Source organism: Stereum hirsutum (assembly GCF_000264905.1).
Source record: "Stereum hirsutum FP-91666 SS1 unplaced genomic scaffold STEHIscaffold_3, whole genome shotgun sequence".
NCBI classification, from domain to species: Eukaryota; Fungi; Basidiomycota; class Agaricomycetes; order Russulales; family Stereaceae; genus Stereum; species Stereum hirsutum.
The window spans coordinates 190475-216781 of record NW_006763133.1 but is presented as its reverse complement, the minus strand read 5'-3'; the positions used below and the strand labels follow the sequence as shown (position 1 = coordinate 216781).

The 26307-nt window shown below is 50.5% G+C and overlaps 4 protein-coding genes across 4 annotated transcripts; 2 read left to right on the top strand and 2 right to left on the bottom strand.

The window, feature by feature from the left end:
• The first annotated feature begins 526 nt into the window (after window positions 1-526).
• On the top strand, window positions 527-4248 carry STEHIDRAFT_137295 (uncharacterized protein). Its single transcript, XM_007300627.1, has 3 exons — window positions 527-649; window positions 715-1334; window positions 1437-4248. The coding sequence occupies exons 2-3, from the start codon at window positions 1056-1058 to the stop codon at window positions 2529-2531; spliced, it is 1374 nt and encodes a 457-aa protein (XP_007300689.1). The 5' UTR covers window positions 527-649; window positions 715-1055; the 3' UTR covers window positions 2532-4248.
• Window positions 4249-9103: 4855 nt separating this feature from the next.
• Window positions 9104-12291, bottom strand: STEHIDRAFT_108223 (uncharacterized protein; the record flags this gene model as incomplete). Its single annotated transcript, XM_007300626.1, has 16 exons — window positions 9104-9665; window positions 9700-9741; window positions 9812-9895; window positions 9966-10047; window positions 10114-10179; window positions 10239-10258; window positions 10308-10350; window positions 10465-10520; window positions 10562-10579; window positions 10635-10666; window positions 10988-11471; window positions 11607-11651; window positions 11719-11802; window positions 11904-11966; window positions 12062-12127; window positions 12260-12291. 16 exons carry the CDS (start codon window positions 12289-12291, stop codon window positions 9104-9106), a joined length of 1779 nt encoding a protein of 592 aa, XP_007300688.1.
• A 1270-nt stretch (window positions 12292-13561) lies between these two features.
• Window positions 13562-15483, top strand: STEHIDRAFT_73653 (conjugated polyketone reductase C1). The gene is made up of 7 exons (XM_007300487.1): window positions 13562-13774; window positions 13872-13953; window positions 14029-14173; window positions 14252-14376; window positions 14502-14681; window positions 14762-14955; window positions 15273-15483. The coding sequence occupies exons 1-7, from the start codon at window positions 13625-13627 to the stop codon at window positions 15324-15326; spliced, it is 930 nt and encodes a 309-aa protein (XP_007300549.1). The 5' UTR covers window positions 13562-13624; the 3' UTR covers window positions 15327-15483.
• Window positions 15484-19378: 3895 nt separating this feature from the next.
• Window positions 19379-20940, bottom strand: STEHIDRAFT_108221 (uncharacterized protein; the record flags this gene model as incomplete). Its single annotated transcript, XM_007300625.1, has 4 exons — window positions 19379-19569; window positions 19629-19725; window positions 19777-19990; window positions 20654-20940. 4 exons carry the CDS (start codon window positions 20938-20940, stop codon window positions 19379-19381), a joined length of 789 nt encoding a protein of 262 aa, XP_007300687.1.
• Window positions 20941-26307: the final 5367 nt, after the last annotated feature.

Sequence of the window (26307 nt, the reverse complement as noted above, 5' to 3'; positions counted from 1 at the left end):
CCGAGCTCGAAGCTCGAAGATCGGGGAATTGAATTCACAGCAAAGCGTAGAGTACGGCAACAAATTTAGATGGTGGTCGGTAGCGAGCGCTGGCGATGCAGCTGCAAGACTAGAGGGCCCGGGGAGGCTGATGGGAGTAGTCAAGCGAGGGGATGCATAGCTTGCAAGGGGGTCTGGAAGGAGGCGGGAGACAACTGAGGCGGACACTATGGTGAGCGAACAGGTGAGATAGTTCGCTGGCCACGGATAAGGAGGAAGTTGATCCGGGCGGTGGGAGATCAGAAGGAGACGATATTGGGTGGTGACGAGAGCCAGCAGGGAGCGTTGCGCCGTGCTGGGGGAGCGGGTTCGCAAAGCGAGATGATGGCGCGTGTGGGCGCAAAGCGTCGAGCAGAGATCTCGCGCAGATCGGGGAGAGTGACGGAGTGACTGGTGACCATTTGCACGTGCGAGCGGGGCTTTAAGATTGCAAGTCCGCCGAGGTATTAGTGTAGCCGGTACGGGACGGGAAATGAGTAGGTTTGCCCCGTCCTCAGCACAGTCCTCCACCGTCTATGGTCCTTTGAGCGAAAGAGCGCCTGCCCCCTTCTCTTTCTCCAAGCCTTCCTCCCCCTCGATAAGCCTCGCCGTAACAAGGACAACGCCTGGAGTGAGTTGCTCGCTGTCGTCGCCGTCGTGCTCGCTTTGAGAGACGATGCTTACCTTATCTCGCAGATCCTCGCGACCCTTGCCGGTTTCTACACTCCCGCACTCTCAACAGGACCTACAGTACGCTTGAGCCTCGCTCGCGACTGTCCTCACCAACCCTCAGCCGCCCTCTTCACCTCCGCCCTCCCCTAACTGTCCGCTGAGCCCCGCTCGCGACCTGCATATCAAATCTTCCAACACCGCCTCCTCTCCCACTTAGTCCCCGGTCTCCGCTGAGCAATCGCGTGCCGGTAACTCTACGTCCTCTCGCCCAAAACACTCCGCCTCGCCACCCGATAGACTGCACGTTCTCCGATCTTCACCGACCCACCTTCGCTCACCTAACGCCCATCGCTTTATCTACGACCATGTCTCTTCTCAACTCACCCGCCTCCGGCAACTCGCCCTCTTCCGCTGACTCCCCCAACGCCCCTCTCACTCCTGCTTCCCCCACAAACCCCGTCCAGACCCTCACCCTCCCCCCTCCCGCCGACCAGTCTTCCAACCAGTCCGCCACTTCTTCCAACAACGCCTCCAACGCCAACTCGAAGAGGAAGCCCTCCAGGAGGGCGAACACCGCCGAGCGTAGGGCGACCCATAACGCCGTCGAGCGTCAGCGCCGCGAGACCCTGAACAGCCGGTTCTTGGTACGCTGCTCTTCTTTTTTCACCTCCCTGTTCCCTTGACGACTGTCCCTCTCTCCTTTCCACTTTCCGTATCGTACTTACCTTATCTGCTCGACTCTTTAGGACCTCGCCGCGCTCCTCCCCAACCTCTCCCAGATCCGCCGACCGTCCAAGTCGGCGATCGTCAACTCCTCCATCGCCCACATCCACGCCTCCCGTCGCCACCGTCTCCTCGCCTCGCGCGAAGTCCGTCTCCTTAAGCTCGAATCCGACGCCCTCCGCCGCGAGCTCAACGAATGGCGTGACCGCGCCAACCTCCCCCGTGTCGAAGAGCCCGTCCGCTCCGAGGCCTTCGCCATGGTCCTCTCCGGCGAGGTCGAAGTCCTCACTTCTATCCCCGGCATGGAGGACGAGGAAGACGGCGGTGACGACTACGGCGACGAAGGGCAGGATATCGCAGTGCCTAACATGAGCTCCATGCCCATCATCGACGATATCGATCTCTACCCGAGCAACAAGGGCGGTAACCCCTACGGCGGGCACAACGTCTCCTCCTCCCAGTTCTCGAACATCCTCCCTCGCCCGATGGTCGCCCAGGGTCTCTCCGGCGTCAACTTCGAGAACCCCGCGATGGGCCCCCTGTTCGACTCTCCCTCGCAGGGCTTCAACAACATCGGCTTCAATGGCCTCGGCGGCAACGGTCCCGACATGGACAAGGTCGCGAACTGGAACAGCCAGCTCTACGCCGCGCAGCAGATGCAGCAACAACAGCAACAACAGCAGTACGGCAACAACATGTTCTCTCCTCCCGCCTCATCGCACGGTTCCGCTCCCAACAGCGCCGCCCAGTTCGGCAACGGCGCCTACTTCGCCAATATGCAGCGCCAGCAGCAGCAGCAGCAGATGCAGGGCAATGGACACCTGTTCGGCAGTCCGGTCGATAACGAGGACGCATCCTCCGTCGGGTCATCCGGTCACGGGCACAATATCGGACCTATTAGCATTGGCGGCGGCGCAAGGGGCCGCAGCGCGAGCATGAGCACCGGGAGCGGGTACGGATCGCCGCCGTTGCATAGGAGTAACTCGTCTGGGAGTGGGAGTTATGAGCTCGACGCGTTCGGTGGGAAGAGGATGGGTGGCTCGGGCGCGATGTGGAGGGAGTCGCCGATTTCGGTTGGCGGAGGGGGAAACGCGAATGGGTTTGCGATGATGATGTGAGGAAATTATCGAGAACTTTTCTCTTTTTTCTCGCGTTTAGTCGTCGTCGAGCTCGTTCGAGCAAAGTATACCCCACCCCTCTCACTCACTCCTACTTGCCATTCGTTTGTTCTGCCCCCGCCCCCCGCTCCGCTCTTACTGTCCGCTTACAAGTTCCCCACTTGTTGTTTCGTGCTACTGCTTGCTGCCTGCGTTGTTTGTTAAACTTCTTAATGGTCTGTTCTCCCCGCTGTATTCTTCCATCCCTCCGGTGCTCTCCTGCTCTCTGGTCTTCTGTTCTCCAATTGTCATTTTTCATTCCACTCAACCTCTCCCCGCCCGCGTGGCGTTGCTCCGCGGCCCAAGCCCAGCTTCTCCGAGACTTCAGCTTCGCTTCGATCCGCGGCCACCGGATGCCACTTCACTGCCGATAACGCCACACCCGACATTGTCCCGCCTCCTGCTCCTCACCCGACCTCTTGCCACCTCATCACCCCCTCACCTCTGCACTCCAAAACCTCGCTCGCTGGCCGTTGCGCCATCGTCATCGTCATCGCCGTCACTTCATTACACGCGTCGCTCGGCGTCGGTGGCCTTGGATATCGTGGCCGTATCGGTCTCCGCCGTGTTCCATACTACGTTTCCAATCCTCCCACCCCTCCGTCTTCTTCACTTCTCCTATCCTTCTATTCGGCAATTGCCTATTTCAAGTCCCGTTTTTGTCTTCCTCTCCCCCCTTTGCTCGACGTTATCGTCTTGCTTTTCTTTCCCATCGCTTCGCTGTCCTCCTCCCCCGCGCGTCACGGCATGCATTGTTCGCTGTGCCTCGTCCCCCCGGTCCATCCCCTCCCATCGTGAATCATCAATCACGCTCTTTTGCTTCCGGTGCCCGCACGGTCCCCGGATCCGGTGATCTCGTTGGCGTCTCTTTTTCTTTACTTAGTTAGGCTCTTGTGCTTCCTTTTCGGGATGTGCTTTGTCGTTCGCGATGGGTCATTTGCTTCCGTTCTCCTTTTGATTTTCTCCTTTCCTTTTTTCTATTATTGCGCGATTGCGTTTTTCTCCATTTTTGCGTGGGTTCGCCGGGCCGGGGGATCGGTCCGGTGCATGCGCTTTCCATTCTTTTGAGGGTTTCGTGCGTTTGTTGGTGTATAATTCTTTCTCCGTGTTGGGGTTGAAAAGTTATACGTTGAAGTTGAAGGTTATTTATTAGGCGCTACGTTGTATGCTGTACTGTCCTTTCTCGGTTCTCGGTTATTTAGTGTTCGCTGGACTCGGTTCTCCCTACTCCCTCATAGATACATACTCCTCATCACCACACTCATACTCACACTCACACTCATCCTCCCTTCCTCTCCTCCATCCCTCCATCCCTACCATCGTCTCGTCGCCCCACTTGGACTCCACCCACCCGCCTTCTTCGGACTGACGGTCTCAGTCTCGGTCTCTCGGTCTCGTACCGTACATTCGTACGCGATCACGCTCCGTCGACAACAACAACACACTCGTTTGTTCTCCCACCCACCCGAACGAACGAACGAAAAAGCAATGCAAAGGCTAAAACAAAAGGCCGCATAATTTATTAGCATTAGGCATTTGTTAGAACAAAGTACGATAGGATTTAAAATTACGTGTATGTTAGGAATCAGGATAAGTGGATAAGTTATTTTTGGGTGGGGTGATTACGTAATTTTGGTATTTATGTCGCTGTTTGGGTTCTTGGATTTATTGTATTGGGATTTGGGTGTAATTATAATTTGATACCACGGAATTTTTGCTCTCTCTCACCACACGTCACGGTGTCATTTTTCCAGGTTCAGTGTTCACTCAACGTTGAAGTTCACGGCTCGTCTTGTCGAGTACGCTATCTAAGTAGTCGAAATCGTAGAACTTGGACCAAGTGACGCGTCGGGATCGTCTCTGTGCGCACTGGCACCACGGTGGCTCCGTGGCTCCGACGATGATTCGCTCACAGCTGACACGCTCAAGCTTAAACCGCCCGAAGTACTTATCCAACAAGGTGAAGAGTTCTCTTAAGGGTGATTTACAAACCCGGGCTAAAAGGCGTGCAGTCCACGTATCTTCGTTCGAAACGCTCGGGGCGTAAAGTTTGGCTTTGACTGCGATCGGCGTCCTTCTTGGCTCTTGCATCCTCTGCGGGTGAGTAAGTCTGCGAACAGACTCTAGCCGATGGGCTCGGAGGGTAAGTACTTTGGAGCTCGCCGGGCACGAATTTGGGACTTTGGAGAGCTCGGAAGTGATGTCGATGGAAGTGTCGTACTTATTTCGAAATGGGGTTTAGCTTTCGCTTTCGCTTTCGATTTGGCGGGCTCTGGACACTGGATACCAGTGGCCGTTCGTTTCGCCGTGTGCATGAGCTCGAGTAGGAGTGGCTTCATGTCCTGCTCACGAAGGCAGATCACCTTCACTTGATAATTATCCGGCGAATGGGGATGAAGCTCCTCGGCTCGTGAGCCGTGTGCTACGGGGACCTTCATTTTCTCAGTGACAGTTCCGTCTTCGGTTTGCTTGGAAGTTGGAAGCTAAGCGCTGAACATCGAGGGCTTGTCAGTTATTAGTGAGTGCTCTGGACTCGGAAAGGAAGGTTGGTGGTGCATGTGGATCTTCGTACTTCATACAGTGCTACTCCAAGCTTCCATGCGTCTATGCTCCGGCGTCAGGCTTTGATCCTTGATTGTTGGTTCTTGAAGGACGACGGCCGTCGGGGACCGGGTTTATTGCCGGGGAAGGATTTGGATTCAGGTGATTCTGGGAGTACTAGCGTGGAGGGAGGGTAGTGATATTTGAAGCTTACTGGTATGATTCGTGGCGAGGAATGTGGTGTGGCGTGGTGTGGTTCCGGTCTTTGTGTTCTGTCCTCCTGGTGAAGTTTTTATATTAAACGGACGGCTGACGTTGTTCATGCATTGTTAGGGCGAATTTGGATACTTGTTTGCCCGTCGAAGTGGGAACTGAAGGTAGAGGGCCATCGACTTTAGAAGCTAGAAGTTATGGATTCTTCGTTTTCGTTGGGGTCAAAGGACACGATCGGGCTGACTACTGCTGCATAAGTGAAAATGTGCTTGCAACACGACTCAGTGTATGAAGACGATAAATCCGGGGCGACGAGTATAGAATGTCCGATCCCGAGACCAACGAAACCTCGTAAGCGTTCGATAGCGAAGACGGTCATTAGCCTGAGTCGTCCGATGTCTAGCAGAACTCTTGGAACCTAAGCATCACAGTGACTCGCGACCGTAGGACCTCAGTTTGAGCATCAATTACTTGAGAAAGGCTCGCTGGCGGTGACTCAGAAGCAGACGAACTTACGGTATGACAGCGTTTACAAGGCCGTTCGGTTAACAGTGCAGAGCTAGAAGAAAGAAGTTGAAGCTCGAGTTTTTGTATACAAGTCAGCCTTGGGTACGGCGACGTCGAACACGCTCAGCAGATGCTGAGACCATCGTGTAGGCCAGCACGTCAATGCAGGACCGGCGATTCAGTATGAGTAACCCATGCTCTCCACCCAATGAAATGGACCTATCCCAACAGGGTGACTTAAATGATATCGAGAGTCGTAATAAGGAACGTCCACGTCCAGCGCGGGGATAATCATAATCTCTAGGGTTTTGCGCTTGACAGGTGAAATATGGAGCGACTCCAGCCGTAGCAAAGTGACCGGGCGGACGTTTCGGCTTGTATGGCAGTATACATGATGTCGATGCACCACGAAGCGCTTCACGCGGGACCAAGACCACAACCTCTGAAACATACATGAGATATGTTCGCCGGTGACGTTCCGCTCGATGATTATTCTCTCCTCTCCCTGCTCCCAAGAGCCTGGGGCATTTTCCCAACCTGCATACCGAGGACAAGATGAAGCGTCTTCACCCTGACGAAGATCAGCGCTCAGCTATGATCCGCCTCAGTGGTCGGACAACGCCCGATGGATGCGGAACAAGCACAGCACGGAAATCTTCGCCCCAAGTAAATCATCGCACTAGATAAAAGGAGAACTTACCCCGCGGGCCAAAGGGAAAATTGTTTCCATTGGGTGACCATGTATGGCGCTGGTCATCGAGGGCCGGAATGCAGCAATATATTTGTCGACGAGAAACAGATGCACGAACGCCGCTGCTTTCGTATGCACCGAAGTGAGGTAACGCCGGGCCTAGGCTGAAAGATCGGCAACGAGCAATGTAAGAGCAGAATGTGATGGGGTCAGGTTTATGGTCATAATCACTGCTGCAGAAGACGTGGGCCGCGAACAAGTTGCGAGTATTGTCCTAGGGAATAGCCAATGGCTTTATGTCTGACATTCGAATGTTTTTCATCGATGGGATGCGGGAGATTAATGTAAAGTGGCTCATAGTCAGCGGAAGTACAGAGATGAGAATGACAGACGATAACGAAAACACAAAACTCTGAGGCCATACCCACTGGCTCGCAGGATAGGACTAAAGCGTTTTAGCGCCACTGTGGCGGCGACCGTGCTGCATTCCTGATGGATACACATGAGGGCGAATATGAAGCGCATTCACCGTGATAAAAATCGAGTTTGATTCGTCCCATCGGGAGTCGCACGAGCGATGTGGACGAAACTAGAGTAGAATGGCTATCGTCGAGTAAGGCACGATGAATCAACCGCGGGCGGAGAACAAAAATAGCCTCATGAAGGGCTCGAGTAGTTCTTGAATTGAAGTACAGTAGTGTATTTTTGCGTTGCATGTCACCTGCGCCCTTGGCCATACGCACTGTCGTATCCGGCTCCGTGGAGAAACCGAGAGGGTGATAGTGAACAATGTGTAAGTGCAAGAGCATTGAATCCCTAAGTCATCGTAAGGAGAATTACTCGGTGACGGCTAGTCTGAAGGTATGGGGGAGTTCTTTCCTCTCGAGCGTGAACAAAAGAGTCGACGATCATTCAATCGAAAATAATTCGAATAAAACGGAGAGAAATGGAGATCGCCGCTACCATTCCATATCAAAGTCTCGTATGAAGTCGCGCGCGTCTGCCAAAGCTTCTGCAAGTCATTCTGGATCTGACTGCAGACCACAGTTATGGCTTCCCGATAGATCGCTCACACTGGTATTACGACGCTAAGGCGATAGGGGGGATAATCGCTCATAAGAAGAATGGTAAGAAAGGAAATGTAGGTATGACCACATGCATTAGTCGCGGGGCACATGAAGCTCGTGAGTGCTAAAAGAGTCGAAGACAATCTTGGTTGTAGGGCCAAGAGTCCATTTCTGCATGGGCTGACGCGTGTTGGATGAGACAGTGCTTATCCAGAACAACGCGTCCCCGTGAGATGACGACAAGGACGAAAGGTGGATACAGCCCCGTTGCCTCTAGCAGTACAATGGGGAACCACGAAGGAAAGCCAGAATCAGAGCTTTAGAAAGTGAGTGTGCTATGTTTCAGTCCATCTTGTGAGCAGTAGGACGTGCGTGCAATTAAATTGCACCTAGTGGAGGTAGGGCGCATCCTTAGTAGTATACGTCATGTTCACAGTGGTCCGTAAACAGATCTGACGGGATGCTCAACTTTGTTTGCGATCCCGATGACTTCTGCGCCACCTGGTGATCTACCCGGTATTCAAAAACGCTTGTGTCTCATATGGCTTCGAAACAAGAAGAGCGGTTTATAAGTGTGAAGATAATGAGATGTAGAGGGCCGCCATGCTGACCGCAGATGTTCTTCGCCCACCATGTGCACCACATGGGGTGCCGTCCTAAGGTCTTTGGATGGAAGTTCAGATGGATTCGTTTGTTGTTCGAGAAGAAGCAACATAATTAAGAAGAGAGAGGAAGGCACGTAAACCATGCCCACGGGGGACGCATGTAGATTGTCTGGCTCTACCTTGTATCTGCCAAGGAGCATGCGGTTCCTAGTCGTTATCACTCTAACCGAGTCTAACGAAGTCGACAAGACGCCGACTGCTACAATGTAGCATGAACCCACAAAGTAAAAATAGAGAGAAGCCCACCTTCTTTACTGCCCGTGTGAGCCCAAGATATTGGGGAGGTCGAGATTTTGATGCACTTACCTGACCATAAAATCGAAAACTGGCTCTGTCGTGCTGGGAGTAAGTTAGCACGGCATGGACTAGTGCTGTTCAGATCAGAATCTGTACCACGGTCCTTTCTAGAACAGTGAAAAGGACGTACTACAACCAATCGACACGACTACCATGTGCTGACAAATGCGTTTAATTGTTGGAGGTGGCAAACAAGTCGCAGTCATGGTGCTAACATACTGATACATCGGCCGTACTCAGCGCCAATTACTGCACATAGATGCATAATCTTCGTCTATATTGACATATAGCATGTGCAGATAGTGCTATGAGGTGACGAATTCGAAGAAGAGCTGGTTGACGAACGGGAAGAAAAGTGTACGGCGCTTGCCGGGAAGGATTCTTCTTCATGTCACATTTCGTGTGGCGCGCCACTACGCACATCGATTCATTCCCTGCGTTCTTCACTCCTTTATAAATATGATAAGCATATGCCAAGATCCCTGTATATATCTACACTAAACATCTGGGATGTTTCTAAAGGGTGATGAATAGAAAGCATCTCGTCTCCAGTCACCACCGAATATCGCCAACCACCGACTTCTGAAGCGCACTTGCTGCCGGGGCCTTCTCAACGGTAGGAGACAATGCATCAGACACAGAGCCTGCAGTAGACGTCTGTGCGCCGTCGCGCGTTGTAGCCTTGGTAAGGCCGTCTGTGGAGGAGATAAGATCTGAGTCCTGTGCGGTGAACGTCTCTATGTAGACTTCGGGAGGCCATGATGAAACCGAAGCGTCGTGGATGGACTTGCGTCTGCGAGCACGCCGCACGAGGACTATAGCGATGATGAGGGTGACCAATGTGATGAGTGCTACTGTGATGGCGCCGATGGTGCCTTTGGATAGGCCAGAGTTCGAGTGTGTAGACAGTGACGATGTGGAATCGCCGCTTGGGCCGGGGCTCAGATATTGGCTGGTAGACGTAGTTGATGTTATTGAGTGAGATGTAGACTCGGACAGTCCACCATCCGGGGTACTGGTAGCCACGACGGAAGTAGTGCTGTGGAGTGTCGATGCGATAGGTGAAGATCTGTGCACGGATTCCGGCGAGGACGGCAAATTGAGGACGATATAGCTGCGGGTAGGAAGTCTATGACTGGTTGACTTACGTGGAGAGTTCGCTGACGACGCCGGACGCGGTGTTAATGCATCTGGGAGAACACCCAAAACATGCAATGATGAGTCGTTGACTGCGACACAGATGAGACAGAAGCGGCTGACGACGTGTCCGCAAGACTAGACTGGTTCACGGTGAACTGATTCGATAGCTTCGTCTTATAATATTGATCTGTCACTTGTAGTACTCTGTGTTCGACCCAGTCAAAAAGATGACATGAGACAAGAACAGGCGTAAATAGGTTTGTCGCAGACTTACAGGGCTGTTTCATTGGAGATATCGGCGGTCCAGTCACAGCTCGTTCCTTTTTGAAGAGAAAATATTCGGAGAAGGTCCCCGCCTTACACAACAAACACATTGTGAGTGCTTCTATGGTAAAGCCTGGCGACAGAACGAAGAGATATACCTGGCGATGAAAGGATGCTTATGTTATAGGATGGCTTTCCCCCCTTCCATGAAAGCTGTACAGATTCTGCATGAAGAGAGTCAGTCGAGGTGTGCATATCTCCAACAATATAACTATGGGTGCACCGCAGACTGTGACATTTACCCTGCATGAAATTATGTGAGCGATTATTCTACGAGTAATTATCGGCTTACGGTGTGTCGACGGTAAGGGGTGACGCGCTCATCGCAGAAGGTCCTTAGCAGAGGGGATCAGAGAGTAGAGACACATAGAGTAGACGGCGGCGTCCGTGCTTTATAATGGCTAGCCTAGAGACGCATCAAGATGGATATGATCATTGCACTTCTTGACCGTCAGACCATTCCAACCAGAAACCCGACCATCCAATCAAGATATAGATGCTGAGCCTAGAATGGGAAGTACACAGCTCATTGGATAGGAGACTCACTGACTTTTCACCCACCGCCTATAACATATCATAGGGCCTCAAGGAAGTAAGAAATGCTGATGTCTAGATGAACCAAGGAGAATCTCTCTGTTGCTTGATCGTGCACTGGAGCGTTCACAAGGTAGCCGTATCCACATCTCAGAAGGATGCAGAGAATATGCAGGGTTGTGTACATGCGGGCCGCAAAGACGACAGTTTGTCAGATAAATGTGTCGAGAGTAGACGATTCACGAACGCGCAACCACCGAGTCGAAGATGAAGGGAAGAAAAACGGAGTCCGGCGCTTGCCGACGAGGTTCTTGCTTTACCAGTACTGGTGGCGCGCCACAGCATAACGGCCCCGTCCCTCCCGTATATCGAGAAACGAGCACGCGACAGTGTTTTCGGTCGTAAACGTCAAGTTCATGTTTCTATATCGTCAGAGACATAGCTAGGGGGTGTTAATCTAATCTCCGCCTCAATCTGTCTCAATCTCCTCTGAATATCCTCAAGGACTGGACTTCCAAGTCCATAGTCTTCCCCCGGTGGATATCCCTGCATTATAGTAGTGGAAATGTTCGCAGGAGGAGGTTGTGCGATTTCCACGATAGGGGACGTAGGTGATGTGACAGGAAATGTTACTACTTCGCTTGAGGAGGCTTTCTGAGTCGGGGATTTCTCTATGAGATGTTGAGGCGAGTCGAACTCTACGTCTTGGGCTGTGAACACCTCGATGCGATTCTCCAGAGACGTCGCAGAGTCATTAGCTGATGAGTATTTCCGTCGGATGACTCTTCGCACGAGAAGGATGCTGAGAATCAGGATAAGTGCGCACAATGCGGCGATGCTTCCTATGATCCCGTTGGTCAAACGTGTTTCGTGTTTCGAGCTTGAAGGAGAACTGGAACTTGGATCGGAACTCGAGATTGTACTTGAGATAGTGGTCGCAAAGGTCGTTCTCGAGATAAACGTTGACGTGCTGTGGGTGCGTACGAGAAGGTGGGCAAGGAGCACAATATGAAGACGACAGAGTTGGGCCAGCGGAGTGAATAGTAGGGTAACTTACTGGTCGGAGGGCGCACTGGCGGTTACGGTTGCGATGTTGGCGCATCTATGTGGAGCACCCAAGGCAGGCATCGATAAATTATTTACTGCCATCAAATATTGTAGCGACTTACATGGTACTCGAGTTGCTCGACTGGCCCATGATGAATTCATCTGACGTGTTCGTATTTCCTCCACGGTCTGTCACTTGTATCCTCCTACAGTGAATCAAAGTGCAAGGAAGTCACGTTGGATGTGAGTGGAGTTTGATAGGACCATGGATCTGAATGTTCAGTGGGATAGCTTATCGTGCACTTACAGTTCCGCGCCATGCAATATGTCAGCAATCCAGGCCAAACTCGTTGTTTCTTGCGGAGGAAATCTTTCTAGGTGATCATTATCTAGGGAAGAGATATATGGGACGCCCGATTGTCAGTACCAGGATGGTCAGCCTGAAGACAGGATGGAATGACGTACCTGACGATGATATGATACTTGTATTGTAGGGTGGTGTACCTCCATTCCATGAAAGATGTACTAATTCTAGAAGGAAAAGTTAGTCTGCAGGTACATACTCAGAGACATATACGCTATGAACACACCGCAGACACTAACATTCGTTCTTTGTGGCAAGAACTATGTGAGCGGTAACCATACAAGTGCACGCTGACTTACGGTGTATCCACAGTAAGGGTCGACGTGCTCATTGTGCTTGGGAATGGTCCGGTAGGTATTCGTGAAGAGGGGATCTGGTAGTCTGTAGACGCTAAATGGTGTCCGCATTTTATGGTGTGTAAAATCGTGGCGCTCTGAGATGGAGACAATCCTTGTTCTTCTCAACCGTCAGACTATTGACCACAGCGAACTCGCCCATACGATCAAAACTTAGTTGTTAGGCCCAGTACGGGAAGCGCATAGCTCAGACGAGCGACATAAATTCGCCAACTAGTCGCAGTGTATCGCAGACCGCAAGAACTGCATATGCTGGTATCCAGGTGGCGTTCTCGGTCACGGAACTCTGATAATCGCGTGATCGTGTACTGCAGCAATCGAAAGGTACCTGTGCACCCCAACACCTCCTTCTACGTCCCCCAGGAGGTCTACTCAACCTGAGCTGAGGTTGGAAAGCGAGGTGCTGAGCTCGAATCTAAGTTAGCCTGCGCCCTCATTCAAGCATTGCTCGTCAATGTGCAATGACCTGAGGTAGGACGCTGGCATATGGGGGTACACGAAATAAGAGGAATTCGCATGCGCGAGTCAAGGCCTGCAAAGAAGGGCAGTACTGGCTACAAGAAGCTAACATCCGACTGACATGCATGCGAGGAGGTTCTGCAATTACCGAAAGCAGCCAGTGAATAACAGATAGTGTATACAGCGGACACTGATGTTGTTGAGAACAATCTACCAGCGCGGTGGCTACATCGTACACATGAAAGAATCGGGACACGCACCCCATCTTGTTAAACAGTACTCGTTTATGTGCTGGACATACCACAGCATACCAGACAAAACATCAACTAGGATACTTAGGTCGCCTGGGATTGTCTGCAGATGAGGTGAAGTGGCGCCATCACCCAGTTCGGTGACAGGGAGGACTTTGTGAGGTCCAGTCGTACCGGGTAAAAACTCACTTCAGAGTGGCCATAGAATTTCCGAGGAAAATAATTTGAAAGCAAGACTGAGAGAAAATCGAAGACGAGAGCGTGAAAGTGCGAGACGAGGAGGCTGCGAAGAGGTGGAGGCTGGAGGTCACTCGAACCTGAGTTCACCCAGTGGCAACCACACACCGGCATCGGCCGGTGAGCTGCAGCTTGGCTTCCGGTTGAAACTTAAAGCAGGCTGACATCATCGAGGATTCAACACCTTCGCCATGACCGTGGATCCCAGCAGTCCCACATCCTTCCCGTCTCTTTCTCTTCTGAATCTTACATATATAAACCCTCTCCTATTGCGACATCATCGATAACACCATCCCCACATCCCCATCACCCCACGCAACTCAAGAAGTCCCTGACTTGATTCGACCTACCAAAAAGCAAAATGACCATCTCTTCGACCTTCACTCTCCTCGACGGAAAGAAGATCCCCGTTATTGGATGGGGAAATGGAAGTGGTAACGCTCGTACGACGGCAGTTGTTTCTGGAGAGATCGCGTTGAGGGGCGGTTTGAGGCATATCGATACGGCTCAGGTATGCCTTCGTCTAGACCTGAACTCGACCGTTTATTGACCTCAGACGCGTTATGGTGTGCTACGTTCTCTCTCGGTCAAATACGGTATGTATGTAGGGTTACGGAAATGAGAAGGAGACGGGCCTTGCGATTACGAACGCTGGTTTCTCCAAAGCCGACATCTGGGTCACTTCAAAGCGTATGTACCTCTCGAGCGATCCTCGTTCTCTCGGCATCTATCGTGTCAACTGACCATCGTTATTTGTACATACAGTTTCTCAAATCAACGATTCCGACCCTATCCCACTCGCCGACGTTCGTTCCTCTGTCCAAGAAACGATCGCTCGTCTCGGGTTCCAGCCAGATTTGCTGCTTGTGCACAACCCTTTCGTTGCTGAGCCGGGCAAGCTTGTCGAGTTGTAGGCCCTTCCTAGCCCACTTCTTCCCGTTTGTGTGTTCGTCTTGGGCTTATTATTGATATGTTGTGCGACGTGTAGCTGGCAGATCCTCGAGGACCTGAAAGACAAAGGCGAACTTACCTCGTCTATCGGCGTCTCGAACTTCCGTCCCCAGGATCTCGAGGCGGTGTTGAAGGTTGCGAAATACAAGCCAGTCGTGAACCGTACGTTATCATGCATGTCCATCCCCTTCGCACTTTATCATTCCTCCGCGTCTTTCACGCACCCACTTTCGTCCTCGTATAATCAACATGTTTGTACCATCTAACTCTATATTGTGTTCCACTAGAACTCGAATACCATCCCTTCGTCCTCTCTCACCTCGCCCCCGTTCTCGCCATCCAATCTGCCCACGGCATCATCACCGAAGCCTACGGCCCTCTCACTCCCGTCCTGCGTCATCCCTCGAAGGGCGGGCCTCTCAAGCCTATCTTGGCCAGGATCGCCGAGAGGTTGACGAAAGAATACGGTAAGCCTACCTCTCCTATCCATACTCCCATCTCAACACGTCGATCAACGTACTCATTCGGTCGCTCACGCACGCAACAGGCAAACCCATCACCGAACACGAAGTCCTCCTCCTCTGGACGATCGGCTCCGGCGCCGTGGCCGTCAGCGCATCGGGCAACGAGAAGAACATTAAGAAGTTGGGAGAAGTGTTTAGTGCTGGAATGCCAGCACTTACGGAGGCGGAGGTGAAGGAGATCGCGGAAGTTGGGAAGAAGATTCATTTTAGGCATTATGTGAGTGTTCCTTTTTCGCTCTCATTTTTGTTCGGAATCCTTCCGTTGTGTATGGGGTGTGCGATCAGTTTGCGCTCTGCGTTTGGGTGGTTTGCGCTCCGATGGCGATACTGTGGGAGTATGCTCCACGAGCTCGAACTGTCATGGCCTGCACTCTCAATCACAGTGCATGGTCACAGCTCATGCTTCCGCCCGGTGTCTCTTTTCGAACGTTATCCTATTTCTCGTGCGATTGTTCGAAGCGCGCGTGTTTACGGCTGAAACAGAACATATCACTGACGACGTATTCCTTTGTTTGTGTACGTCGATGGCTATAGACGGAGCATATGGAAGTAGAGTTCCCGACTCCTAACTTGCCCGTGGATTTGTAAGACGTTGTCGTTCAAGAGCTACTGCATAGGGTTGAGCGATAAGGTTGTAGGATAAGAAGAGTGTCGGAAGGGGTGTAGGCCAAGAAAGACTAGTATAAGAAGGAATCAATATGTATAAGCTTGTAGGCTTGTTTTTATGCTTAACGTGCCGTTATCGTAGTCCTGCTCTAGTCGGGCTAGTTCAGATGTTGTGTGATTCGGTGCATCTTTCTGTTTGTGTTGAAGTTACAGCTAATCATCTGAGGCTGCGACACAAAAGTCCATGGATCCTTGGATGAGTGGTAGTGGGTTTTATGCGCAGGCTGGAATTGAAGGACAGAAGGTAGTCTGCAGGACGGAATCATCGGAGAACCCCCGTCTCCGTTTGCTCTGAGGGAGTAGCTGCCTCAGATACCCCTCTCCCCGAATGTACCCCATTTCTGCGGCTCGATGTATAGCATCATCGTGCAATCCGGCCTCTTAGAGTTTAGCACCCCCCCACTACCGGATAGAGCAAGACTGCATGTAAATTTCGTTTCCTAGCGGTGGAAGAGAGCATCAAGAACGAACCTTTACCATTATGTACATCTTAAACCCGGAAGCTTGACCCTTGTCGAAAAGTACCCGATATACATGGTCTATGATTCACGACGAGGACAAGCTTTCGTGGGCTCGTTGAGATTAAACGATGACCACGCCCACTTCTCAAACCTTACCCACAACTTCGCTGCTAAAACAGTTATGTCATTGTCAGTAAGCTGTCCACGGTCTGCTCGGGATATATGTGAATGTCTCCTACCTCAACGATGGAGGCTGAGCAGATTAGATATGCTAGAAAATACACCAAATATTGGTTACCAAAAAGCGCCGATGGGACCTTATCGCAGTTGATGGCAGTCTTGAAGACTGCGTACTGTACCTCCCAGACGTTAGGCGACCGCTTACATAACGTGGGAACTCCCGCAAGGAGGCGACGGACCCTTGGGACCAAGGGGGTCGCGGGAGCGAAGCGACCGCTACGGGGGTACCGTGCGAAGCACCTGCTTGTAAAGGGAATTCGCTGGGAACTTACTACTATATATAGTAATTTTATTACGTAGGTAGTTAGGGTGCCCGTCCTCGAGAAACTGGGACTGGCTTACAGGAGCGAGGAAAAATCGTATAAAATGTCAGAATATTCAAAGCGGATATTCTCAGATATCCACAAAATGTTCCCCCCGGATCAATTTTGAACTTTGAGATTCCGAAAAAATCGGGACAATTCTCCGTGCCCAATAAGACGTCGGAATTCGACCTCGTGTATTTTGGCGTCGCTTCGCGACCCCCTTGCTTGGGACAGCGGGACACAGGCGACAGCTGCTGAGGGATGTCGAGTACCAGTGACCACAAACTGTCACAGTAGTGCGAGTTGTCGCTTTCACGTCGCTTTGTTGAGTGATTTTTACACACTACGGTGCTTCTGTATCCAAACATTAATTAAAACAATTTTATGTCTTTTTTTGAAGAAAATAGGAGAAAATATGAATATATTATCCTAGGCAACAAGACCCTCGGGACACTGGGACAAGCGCCCATATAGGCGACGCGACAGGCCCCTCGGGACACCGGACGTCACCTAACGTCTGGGAGGTACAGTAAACATGCCACAAATGTGCCACATCATCACTGTCTTACTGGGGCGTGGACACGAGTACATTCTATTCATGTCGTCGCACTCCTTCATGCATCATGACTTCCACTTCACCGGGGCCAGTGCTATTCGTGCTTCATTCCCGGTGTCGCTGTTGATGAACTGTTACAGGATCCCGCGCCGTTTCCTCATGGTATGTGTGCGGCTTTGACATGGTACGTGTGAGACAGTCTTCGATACTCTCTATAAATCGCCACTGCTCTACTAGGTTTCGTTTCACACTGTTCCTATGTTCTCTCAACCATACGATATCCTGTCTCATAGAGCTACATTTCCAGTCGCACAACCTTACCCCTCTGCGCCTCAGAGCTCGATTCTTTATCCGAATCGCCCGATTGAAGAAACATTAAATCCCCCATCGGCTCTGAGACAGATGCCCAAGCATATGAGACTAGACGAGTGGCCATTGCCATACCCAATCTCCTCCATCTTTCGGCTTATGTTCATGGGCCTGTGTCTGCTCACATATGAGCGGACGGATCTAGAAGAGCTTTGGAGGACGTGCTTGGAAGACGGTGAGATATGGATGGCCAGAAAAGATCGGCTGGCAGCCACACCTGTATCTGGGGTGGCATCCGTGGGAACGGATATCCATATCCACGGATACAGGTACTCATGGATAGAATGAATCTACAGGTATGCTGTAGGTACCTGAGGGGTACCCATTGGTACTGTGGTAAATATAAGCTGGGGAAGGCAGTAGAGAGATTCTCACCAAATCAATACCATTGTTCTCAATGACGAGTGGGCCAAATTGCATAAAACCAAGTATAGGGGGCGATGCGGGACATCAACGTGCGTCGATCGACCCTGCAACATCACAAATGCACGCAGAATTAAGTGAGAACGAGCCAATTTATGATAGAAGGTAGCAGGGGGTACTCACCAGGTCGATGTCGTTGTTCTCGACGATGAAGGGGCCGAATTGCATCCAGTCAAGTACGGGGGCAATGCAGGACATCAACACGCGTTGATCGACCCCGAAACATCACAAATACACGCAGAAATGAGTGAGAAAGAGCAAATTTACAATAGGAGGTAGTAGGGGGTACTCACCAGGTCGATGCCATCGTACTCGACGACGGGTGGGCCGAATTGCAACAAAGCAAGGATGGGAGGCGATGCGGGACATCCAAATGCGACGATCGACCATGCAACATCACAAATGTACGCGGAATTGAGTGATAACGAGCAAATTTACGATAGAAGGGGGCAGGGAGTACTCACTAGGTCAATGTTTTTGTTCTCGACAATGAGTGGGCCGAATCAGATCAAACAAAGTGCAGGCGGCATTGAAGAAGGTGTATATGCATCGATTTATTCAGATACATTGGAAATGCGCACCAAACTGAGTGAGAACGAGCAATTTTACGGTTGGAGGGGTAATGGGGACTCACCAGGGTCAACACTGCCATTCTTGATAACGAACGGGTCGCTTCTCGCCAAATAAAGTACCAGGGACGATGCAGGACATCCATCTGCGTTGGAAGAGCCCACCACTTCGGAAATGCACGCCGATTCAAGTGAGAACGGACAATTTTACGGTTGGAGGGGTAGTGGAGACTCACTGGGGTCAACACTGCCGTTCTCAACGACGAGTGGGCCGTTTCCCGTCAAACAAAATACAGGGCCCGATGCAGGACATCAAGGCGCGTCGATTGGTGTCATTACTTCCAGACCAACGCGTGATTTGAGGGAGAACAGACAGATTTACGGTTTGAGGGGGTAGTGGGCACTCACTGGGGTCAACACTGCCGTTCTCAACAGCGAGCGGGCTGTTTATCGTCAAACAAAATACACGGCCCGATGCAGGAGCTCAAGACGCGTCGATTGATGGTGCTACATACAAAATGTATGCAGTATTGAGCGAGAACGCACGATTTTACGATGGCAAGGGGTGGGACTCCAAACTCATTTACTCAGAGAGTCGAGACCCGCGAGACCCGCGAGACCCTTATGGAAACAAGTACACAGAATGAGCAGCACCACCATTGACGGCGACACGACGTGTCAATTCCATCACACAGTGGTGTACGCTCGGGAAAGTGGGAGAGAGTGAGGAGGAGAGCGAGGAGAGAGAGTCGCTGGACAAACATCGGGCCTCCGGAAAGCTCCGGCCTGGAAATACCAAATATGGCAGGTACTCTATGTCTGCACTCACTATGTCTCTGAGTATCACATTAAAGCACCAACCTGTGGCTTATGTACCTTGTGTCAGGACAACACATCAAACACTGAGAATTGACATAACATTTACTCCGTCAAGATAGTGACAGAGCTTTCAGCAGTTGGGGCTCTGTGATATCGGATGCCGTATACCCCAAAATACCACAACATCAGTCAGTCGCAATCGAAATATGCATAAAATGGAGCACAGATCAACTCAGGGTGTGTGATCTCGGTATCCCGAAGACCGGACAGTTCGTGAGTGGGTCTCATTCAGGACCCAGTCCCTTACCAAGTACCTCTGTGTCCACATCCCCACAAAGGCCAAAGACGCCGGTACAAGGACGACAAATGCACAGCCAATCCGGATGATATTGTCCTCCGAGTTCCATGCAGCCAAGAGCAGTCCTACAGGTGCGCATTGTGATGAATATGCTGTGCCAAGGCAGAGGGAGAAGCGGACTTACCAATGGTCCCAACGGCGGTCGCGAAACCCATGGAAAGGAAAGGATATGTGATCAGGAGTAATGTGCAACAGACGTGGGAACGGGTGCCCATCAGGGTCTGTCATTGTATCAGGATGGACAGCTTCAAATTCGACGCGAGGCCACCTACCTGAAAGAACCATGATCCTGTACACATTGGTATTGTGTACAGTAGGACGGAGCCAGCGATGAGACCTCCCCAGGTGAAAGCAAACGACACGAGGAGGCATATATATGGGCCACGCGTGCTGTAGTCGAACCTTGTCGCCACAGGGGGAGGTGTCGTGAGCCAAGCAGCGAGACCTCCGAGTAGCAATCCTCCCTTATATCCATTAGCAAATGTGCTGTTTCACAATAGTGGGAAGAAGACTTACGATTACAGTAACACTTGATATTTTTCCTGTGAGCCCCAGCATTAGACCTATATCCATGCACACACCCGTGGGAACGAGTATCTGTATCCACGGATACAGGTACCTGATGGTGTGCCTGACGAGTATCCATGGCAGGTACTCATGGGTCTCCGTACTCGTGGCATGCCCTGGTAAGTACACCATCCCAAATCACTGCGGAATGGGCCCTAAGCTTATTCATTACCAGTGATCTTCAGTCTTTAGAGTACTGTAGATTTTTGACCTGAAGTTCATTAGTGGCATGAGAACTTCACCCTCCAAAGCCAGCCTGGCCCCCCTCCAAAGTTTGTTGAGCTCAGGGAAACAGGGGACAATTACCTTTCTGAGTATGTTTTTTGTTGGGTTCTGAGAAAACATAGAAAATGTTCCATCAAATATACCTAAAATGATGATGTCACAAGGGGAGGGGACAGTGGACTGTCCCCCCGAACAGGTTCAGTTTGGTGGCCCCGGTGGACCGGGGATGAACTTTAGGTCGAAAATGTACAGTACCACCGCCTTGAAAGCAGCATCGAGCTCACATTTGAGCTCGACTTCAAAGACACCTAGTTGCCCATTGCCATCCATTCCACGGCATTTTTGGTGTGTATTTACAGTGGCAGCATTGAAAGAGAGGCCTCTGAGGGGACAAATACTCGCACGGATATAATTGTGGCATGCCCTGCCTGCCAGTGGTATGGGGTGACGTGAAGATCAGGAAGCTCGTCAAAATATTTGGTGACAGCTTCTCGAGTTTCAGTAGAGTTATATGGCCGGTGTGAGTCTTGAGCCTTCTGCTGGCGAGTCTTCCCGAGCAACTGCTTAGCTCTTTCATTCTGTTTCTCGGCAGGTTCACGAAGGTATGAAAGTTTTGCGAGTGTAGTGGGGTTGGCGATAGGCATGGCAGACAGAGATATTGTGGGAAATAAGTGAATTGGCTATAACTGTAGGATGTGGTAGAGGAGATGTACAAAAGCAATGTAACTGTTCAGCGCGTCACGGTGCCATACAAAGACATTCGGAGCGTGTCAGGACATGTTGCTGCGCGTAGTCGAGACCCTCTCCGGACACGCCCCGAATTGCCAATTCCCTTGTGTCTGAGTTCCACAAATGTCATCGATTGTGTCACACAGGGCGTTACGCCCCCCCCCCCCCCCCGCCGTACTCAAAGTCATCAGACGTTGAGGAGAGTGGCTTTGCACATCTTTTTCACTCTCCGAAGACGGCTGGTTCCGAGACTAGTATTGTGACTCTTTCTATGAGTTTTTCCATGTAGTTGATGATGCCATGTTTTCATGTTAGCGCAAACAAGGCTTACAATGTTGGCAGCCTTGCTGACTGGGACAAGCAAGTTGAGCGCATGTTGTAAGCACCACAGAGTTTGGTAACTGTCTATGTTGATACAAAGACCGTCGAACAATCGTGTATGCTTGCTAGTCATAGCGATGATCTGAGTGGTTACCTTGCTTGCTAGGTCCTTCCCACCCCCGGAATTGAAGCCGCCAAGATTGCCAAAGACAAACATGGCCAAATACTGTGGCGTAGTCTCACTACAAAGATTCTCACTCTGGACGCGTCAACGCCACTCCAGTCCAACACCGCTCTCCCGCATGATCTTACTCTCTTGAAGCAGGTCACTCCCGGCTGCACTTATTGTGTGCATTTTGTAGCATAGCTGCAAGTCCATCAAGGTTGACAACTGGCGGACACTGCACTTCCCTTGTACGTAGTCCGCTTCAGTCTGCGAAGCCTAGTTTGCCACAATTACTTCGCCGCTCCTGCGTATGAACGTACTACGACCCGTCGCAATTGGGGTGACCTCTTCTGTTTGACACGTTGAACACCTTCAACATATATTTTTGATGTTGGTCTGTAGGAGATCACGTCTGTTTGCACGTACAGTGCTAGGTCAATGTGCAACTTCATTAATGTTCTCAGGTGGTTCACTCCCGGGTTTACTCCCCGACTGCACGCACTATTTAGCCACTACTGTGAATGATGGCGTATCAGAATCACTGACAGTCACGGTGCTACTGTAGGTCTCACTAGGGTATGTACAAGAATAGCCGAGGAGTCTCTCGCTTGCTTTAAGTATTCCAGGTAATGTATTTTTCCTTATATCTGCAGGTTAAAGAAAGGGAGCTCTTTGGGCGTTGGTTAAAAGTGGAAGTGCCTCCTGTCTTGTCCGCCGAAGCCTGAGCGGGAGTCATCGAAGCCCGCGGGGTATCATGATAGTTTCGTGAGTCGGATGGCCCACCATTTGTGGGTGGCACAAAGCTCATGGTGCTAACACAGGGCGAAACACGTCAAATCAAACCCATAGCCATACCAGAAGAAGGGTCAGACAACCCATTGTCTTGTTCGTTTTGGAAGAAGGTGAGGCTTGGATAGAAGATGTTTCAAAGGGCAAAGATCTGGATACAAAACTCGACTCGGTGCCACTTTTAGGCAACTTTTAGGTGGTCGGAAGGGGAAGCTTTTTTTTGTCCCCCCACCATGCATGATGAGCACGACTCACCGAAGGGACTCGCTGTCCTCTACAACCTGTAGACCGGAGATATGACTTTATTAGGTCTCCATATGCTCTTGAAGTTTGTGAAAAGACGGGTTTACCACTTCACCATGCTGAGTGAACTGCTCGACTGGTTCAGTACATTCATGCAGGCAAGATTGGACTCAATTTGAGGGAATGATGTCTAATAAAGTCACGGATGAGGGCAACACAGCATTCAGCTATGTGCAGTCATATAATATGGAGTGAGGTGTGGGTGAAATGACAATGTAGGAGTCAAAGAACACTATGCCAGTGAGTAGCATGCGTGGCGCCGGAGAAAAAGTGCGGGCATTTTGTTGGGAAACTGTGAATGAATAGGGAAAGTGTGATCAGCTACCTACCATGGTTATGAGACCAGGGGCCACTGTTACACCGTGAACTTGAAGTCTTTCTCAAAGAAAAATAGTATGGGCAAGTCAGTTCCGTAGGGCGACGGTCAACCCATCAAGCAAGGTTGCCAGCTGACGAAGGCAGCGCTCCCTAGTAGCAAGAGTGATGGTTCAAATGATATTGTGAGTTTCCTTTTTCTTATGGCTCTTGTTCATTTCATGACAACAAGCTTGAATCAAAAAGGATCATGACACAGCATTTGACACAATGGGTGACACAGAGCGTGACTGACTGATATCTAAATTCCGCAAGAAACTTTTTAGCAAGTAGAAGAATACATCTGGGGTCAAAATGCACTTAAATGTTGAGCTCTTTGGTGAACCGTTCACAATTACACTGACATGAATGGAGGTTGAATGGACAGACTATCCAGTGCGCGTACTAGCTTCTGGTAGTGGGTCCTAGTATTGACTGAATTCTCTCCAAGATTGAAAGTGAAGCCACAATCAACAGACCACCAGGTACTGACAACTTAATTCCGACACATCGTGAATGTATCCTGCATCCTGACCGTTGTGGATCGTCAGCATTCCTTGCTCCGACTGTGGGTCTACCAGTCAGTGAGCTCGGACATCTAACAACCATTTTATCCTTTGTTTGTGGTTTGAACGTAGTTGATAACACACCTTTTGCACTCATCTCCACCACTAAATGCTCTACCACCCTCTGCCACTTACTCGTCCAAGTCTGGCACTCTTTCCCCCACTCCAGTCCATCCAACACCCACAAAACTTCCCCGCTTCCTTGAATATGCAGAAAAGGAGCTTGGTGTTGTAGATACAAAGATATTTGAAGCAAGGTTGAGGGACAAGGGTATGGACCAGATGTTATTGCACTGACCAAGGACGACAACCTGAGGGAGCTGTGAATCAAACCGATTAGTCTGAAGCATGGTGCAGAGGACTGGTATAACAGGCGCTTTACAAAACATCCCCACTTGGAAGAGTCGGATGCACCACAGAATAGCTCACATGACGAAGAGCAAGGCCAATTGGAGAAGCCAGCCAAGGTATTGTTTGAGCGTCCAAGGAAGCATAATACAGAGGCAAAGCACCTTTGGGGCCCCAGTGTGGACTATAACGGGCCCAGATCAGAGGAGTGGGACGAAAGCTATTTCTGTGAGTGCCTTCGGATGATGGTACCTGTTCCGTACGGATACACCCCACTCGAGGCTAGCACAACAGACAATAATGACATGTATATGTAGTAGGTATATCCATATCCAAATCCCCTTTCTCTGTCATCCTCCTGTAACCTTCAACCCTCACTCTTGAATTTCTACTACATATACTGTACTACCATTTATCACCAACCACACCTCAATCTCTTTCATGCCCCTCCATTCTTGGAGGAGGCAATGCTGTAAATTTATTGATTACTGTAGTTTTTCGACCAAGTGTTCGTCACGCATCACGCAGAGGGCGTCGGCGAACAGCTTTGGTCCCAGGGTCACGTATACACACGGGTTCACGAACAGGATCGTGACGAATCTGCACTGAAAATCACCCAAAATTCAATTTTTGGGAACTAATGCGAACAATTCCGCTTGTTCGTCATGCGTGGCCCACCCGAACCAACCGTGGCCCAGCGGTGGTCACGGCTGACATAATTATCCCACGAACACTTGGTCGAAAAACTACAGTATGTATTATTCTGTCTTTCTTCTTAACTAAGTTACATGTACTCTATACTGAATGATATAGCTTTCACTGCCACTGCTACAATGGGGGCCCTAGTGCCTGCGACTGCCTGCATGTCCTCAGAGTGAGTGGCACAGAATCAATCAGGTTCCTGCGGCTTAGTCATGCCCCACAGCTGTAGCGAGGTGACCTCACAGATTTCTTAAATTTCATATCATTTTGAAACTCGCTGTAAAGACTTGCTCTTTGGTCTAGTCTTACTAATTCTTTCTACTATAATGTCACAGCCAGACGAGATGACACCCAATCCTGGGTAAGCCTCCCTGGCAACGTGGGGTTCTCTCAAAGAGCGGGGTGGGTGCCTGCACCTTAGCTCAACATGCTAAGATACCTGTGGGGATGATCAAGAGCTCCGAGGCGGTGGCTTCGGCAAACCTCAGGCCTGGTTACCCCTAAGATTCCAACCGAAGGTTGCCCAGCACAAGATTGAAGGACTAACTGACTACACTGATCAGGAAATACATACTTTGCTATTAGCCTGGCTACAAGGTGTCATAGCTATGATATTTGAAAAATGGATAATATTACCCCTAGCTGTGATAGCAAGGTGGGGTATCTATCCCAAATTTGATTGCTTTCATATTTGCCTATAGCTCTCATAGGAGGACCTCAAGTTTCTACTTATAAATTTGTGGTGATTTTTATCCAGAAGTATTCTCAGATATTCACACTCAGATATGGAGGTTCAGTTCAATTTTTATTTTCCTTCTCTATACTACATACAGCAGGAATACAGAGAATGTACATGGAGACAGGAGCAGCTTGGACATAAGAGAGACAGAGAGATAGACAGAGATAAACAGAGAGATAGACAGAGAGATAGACAGAGAGACAAGAACAAACAAAGAGAGAGCAGAGAACAGAGAGAGAGAGAGAGAGAGAGAGAGGTACACACCTTATTAGACTATTTTAGAGGCCATACCAATTCTCCAGGGGCTATGATAAAATAGTTAAGTTTGAGTCCAGAAAAAGAGTTAGAAGAACGTACCATTGTCGCGCTTCAAAAGTGTTTGAAGTGCGGACATGAAGTTGCTCGGCAAAGTCCGTACTAATATAAGCGCCGCTGATAGACATATGGAGGGAAATGATGTAATATTACTAAATATAGTTCACCTTGGCATTCTAGGCGTACATGTCCATTAACCGTTGCCAGAAGTTTTTATGTAAAAAGCCACTGGCTTCTTGCTACCAGCACCCACGCTCGCCATCGTTACCCTCGACCACCACTATCATCCCGTCTAACTCAGTCACTCTCGCTTGCAACTTCATACGCGTCATGTTATATTTCTACGAAGCATTTGATTGGATCAAAAATAAGATCGGCCGGATCTTTGATCGGCAGAGGACGCCGGGTTGGGTTGATATCATCGGCCGTGACAGTTTTGCCGCCATGAGCGGGTGGATGGGTGATGAGCCCCCTACTGCCGCCTGTGTCTACGTGACAGTCGAAACGTTCTGGCACAATCCCCGCTACCCCACCCTCACTCTTCGTCCTCCGACCTCTGCTGCTCTATCCCACGTCCCCGACGATCGCGAACTCAGCTTCTCCAAATTCAGCGACATCGTCCTTGCTCAGCATACCCCCTCCTTCGCCTATCACGTCTTATCCCGCGCCCGAAACCCTG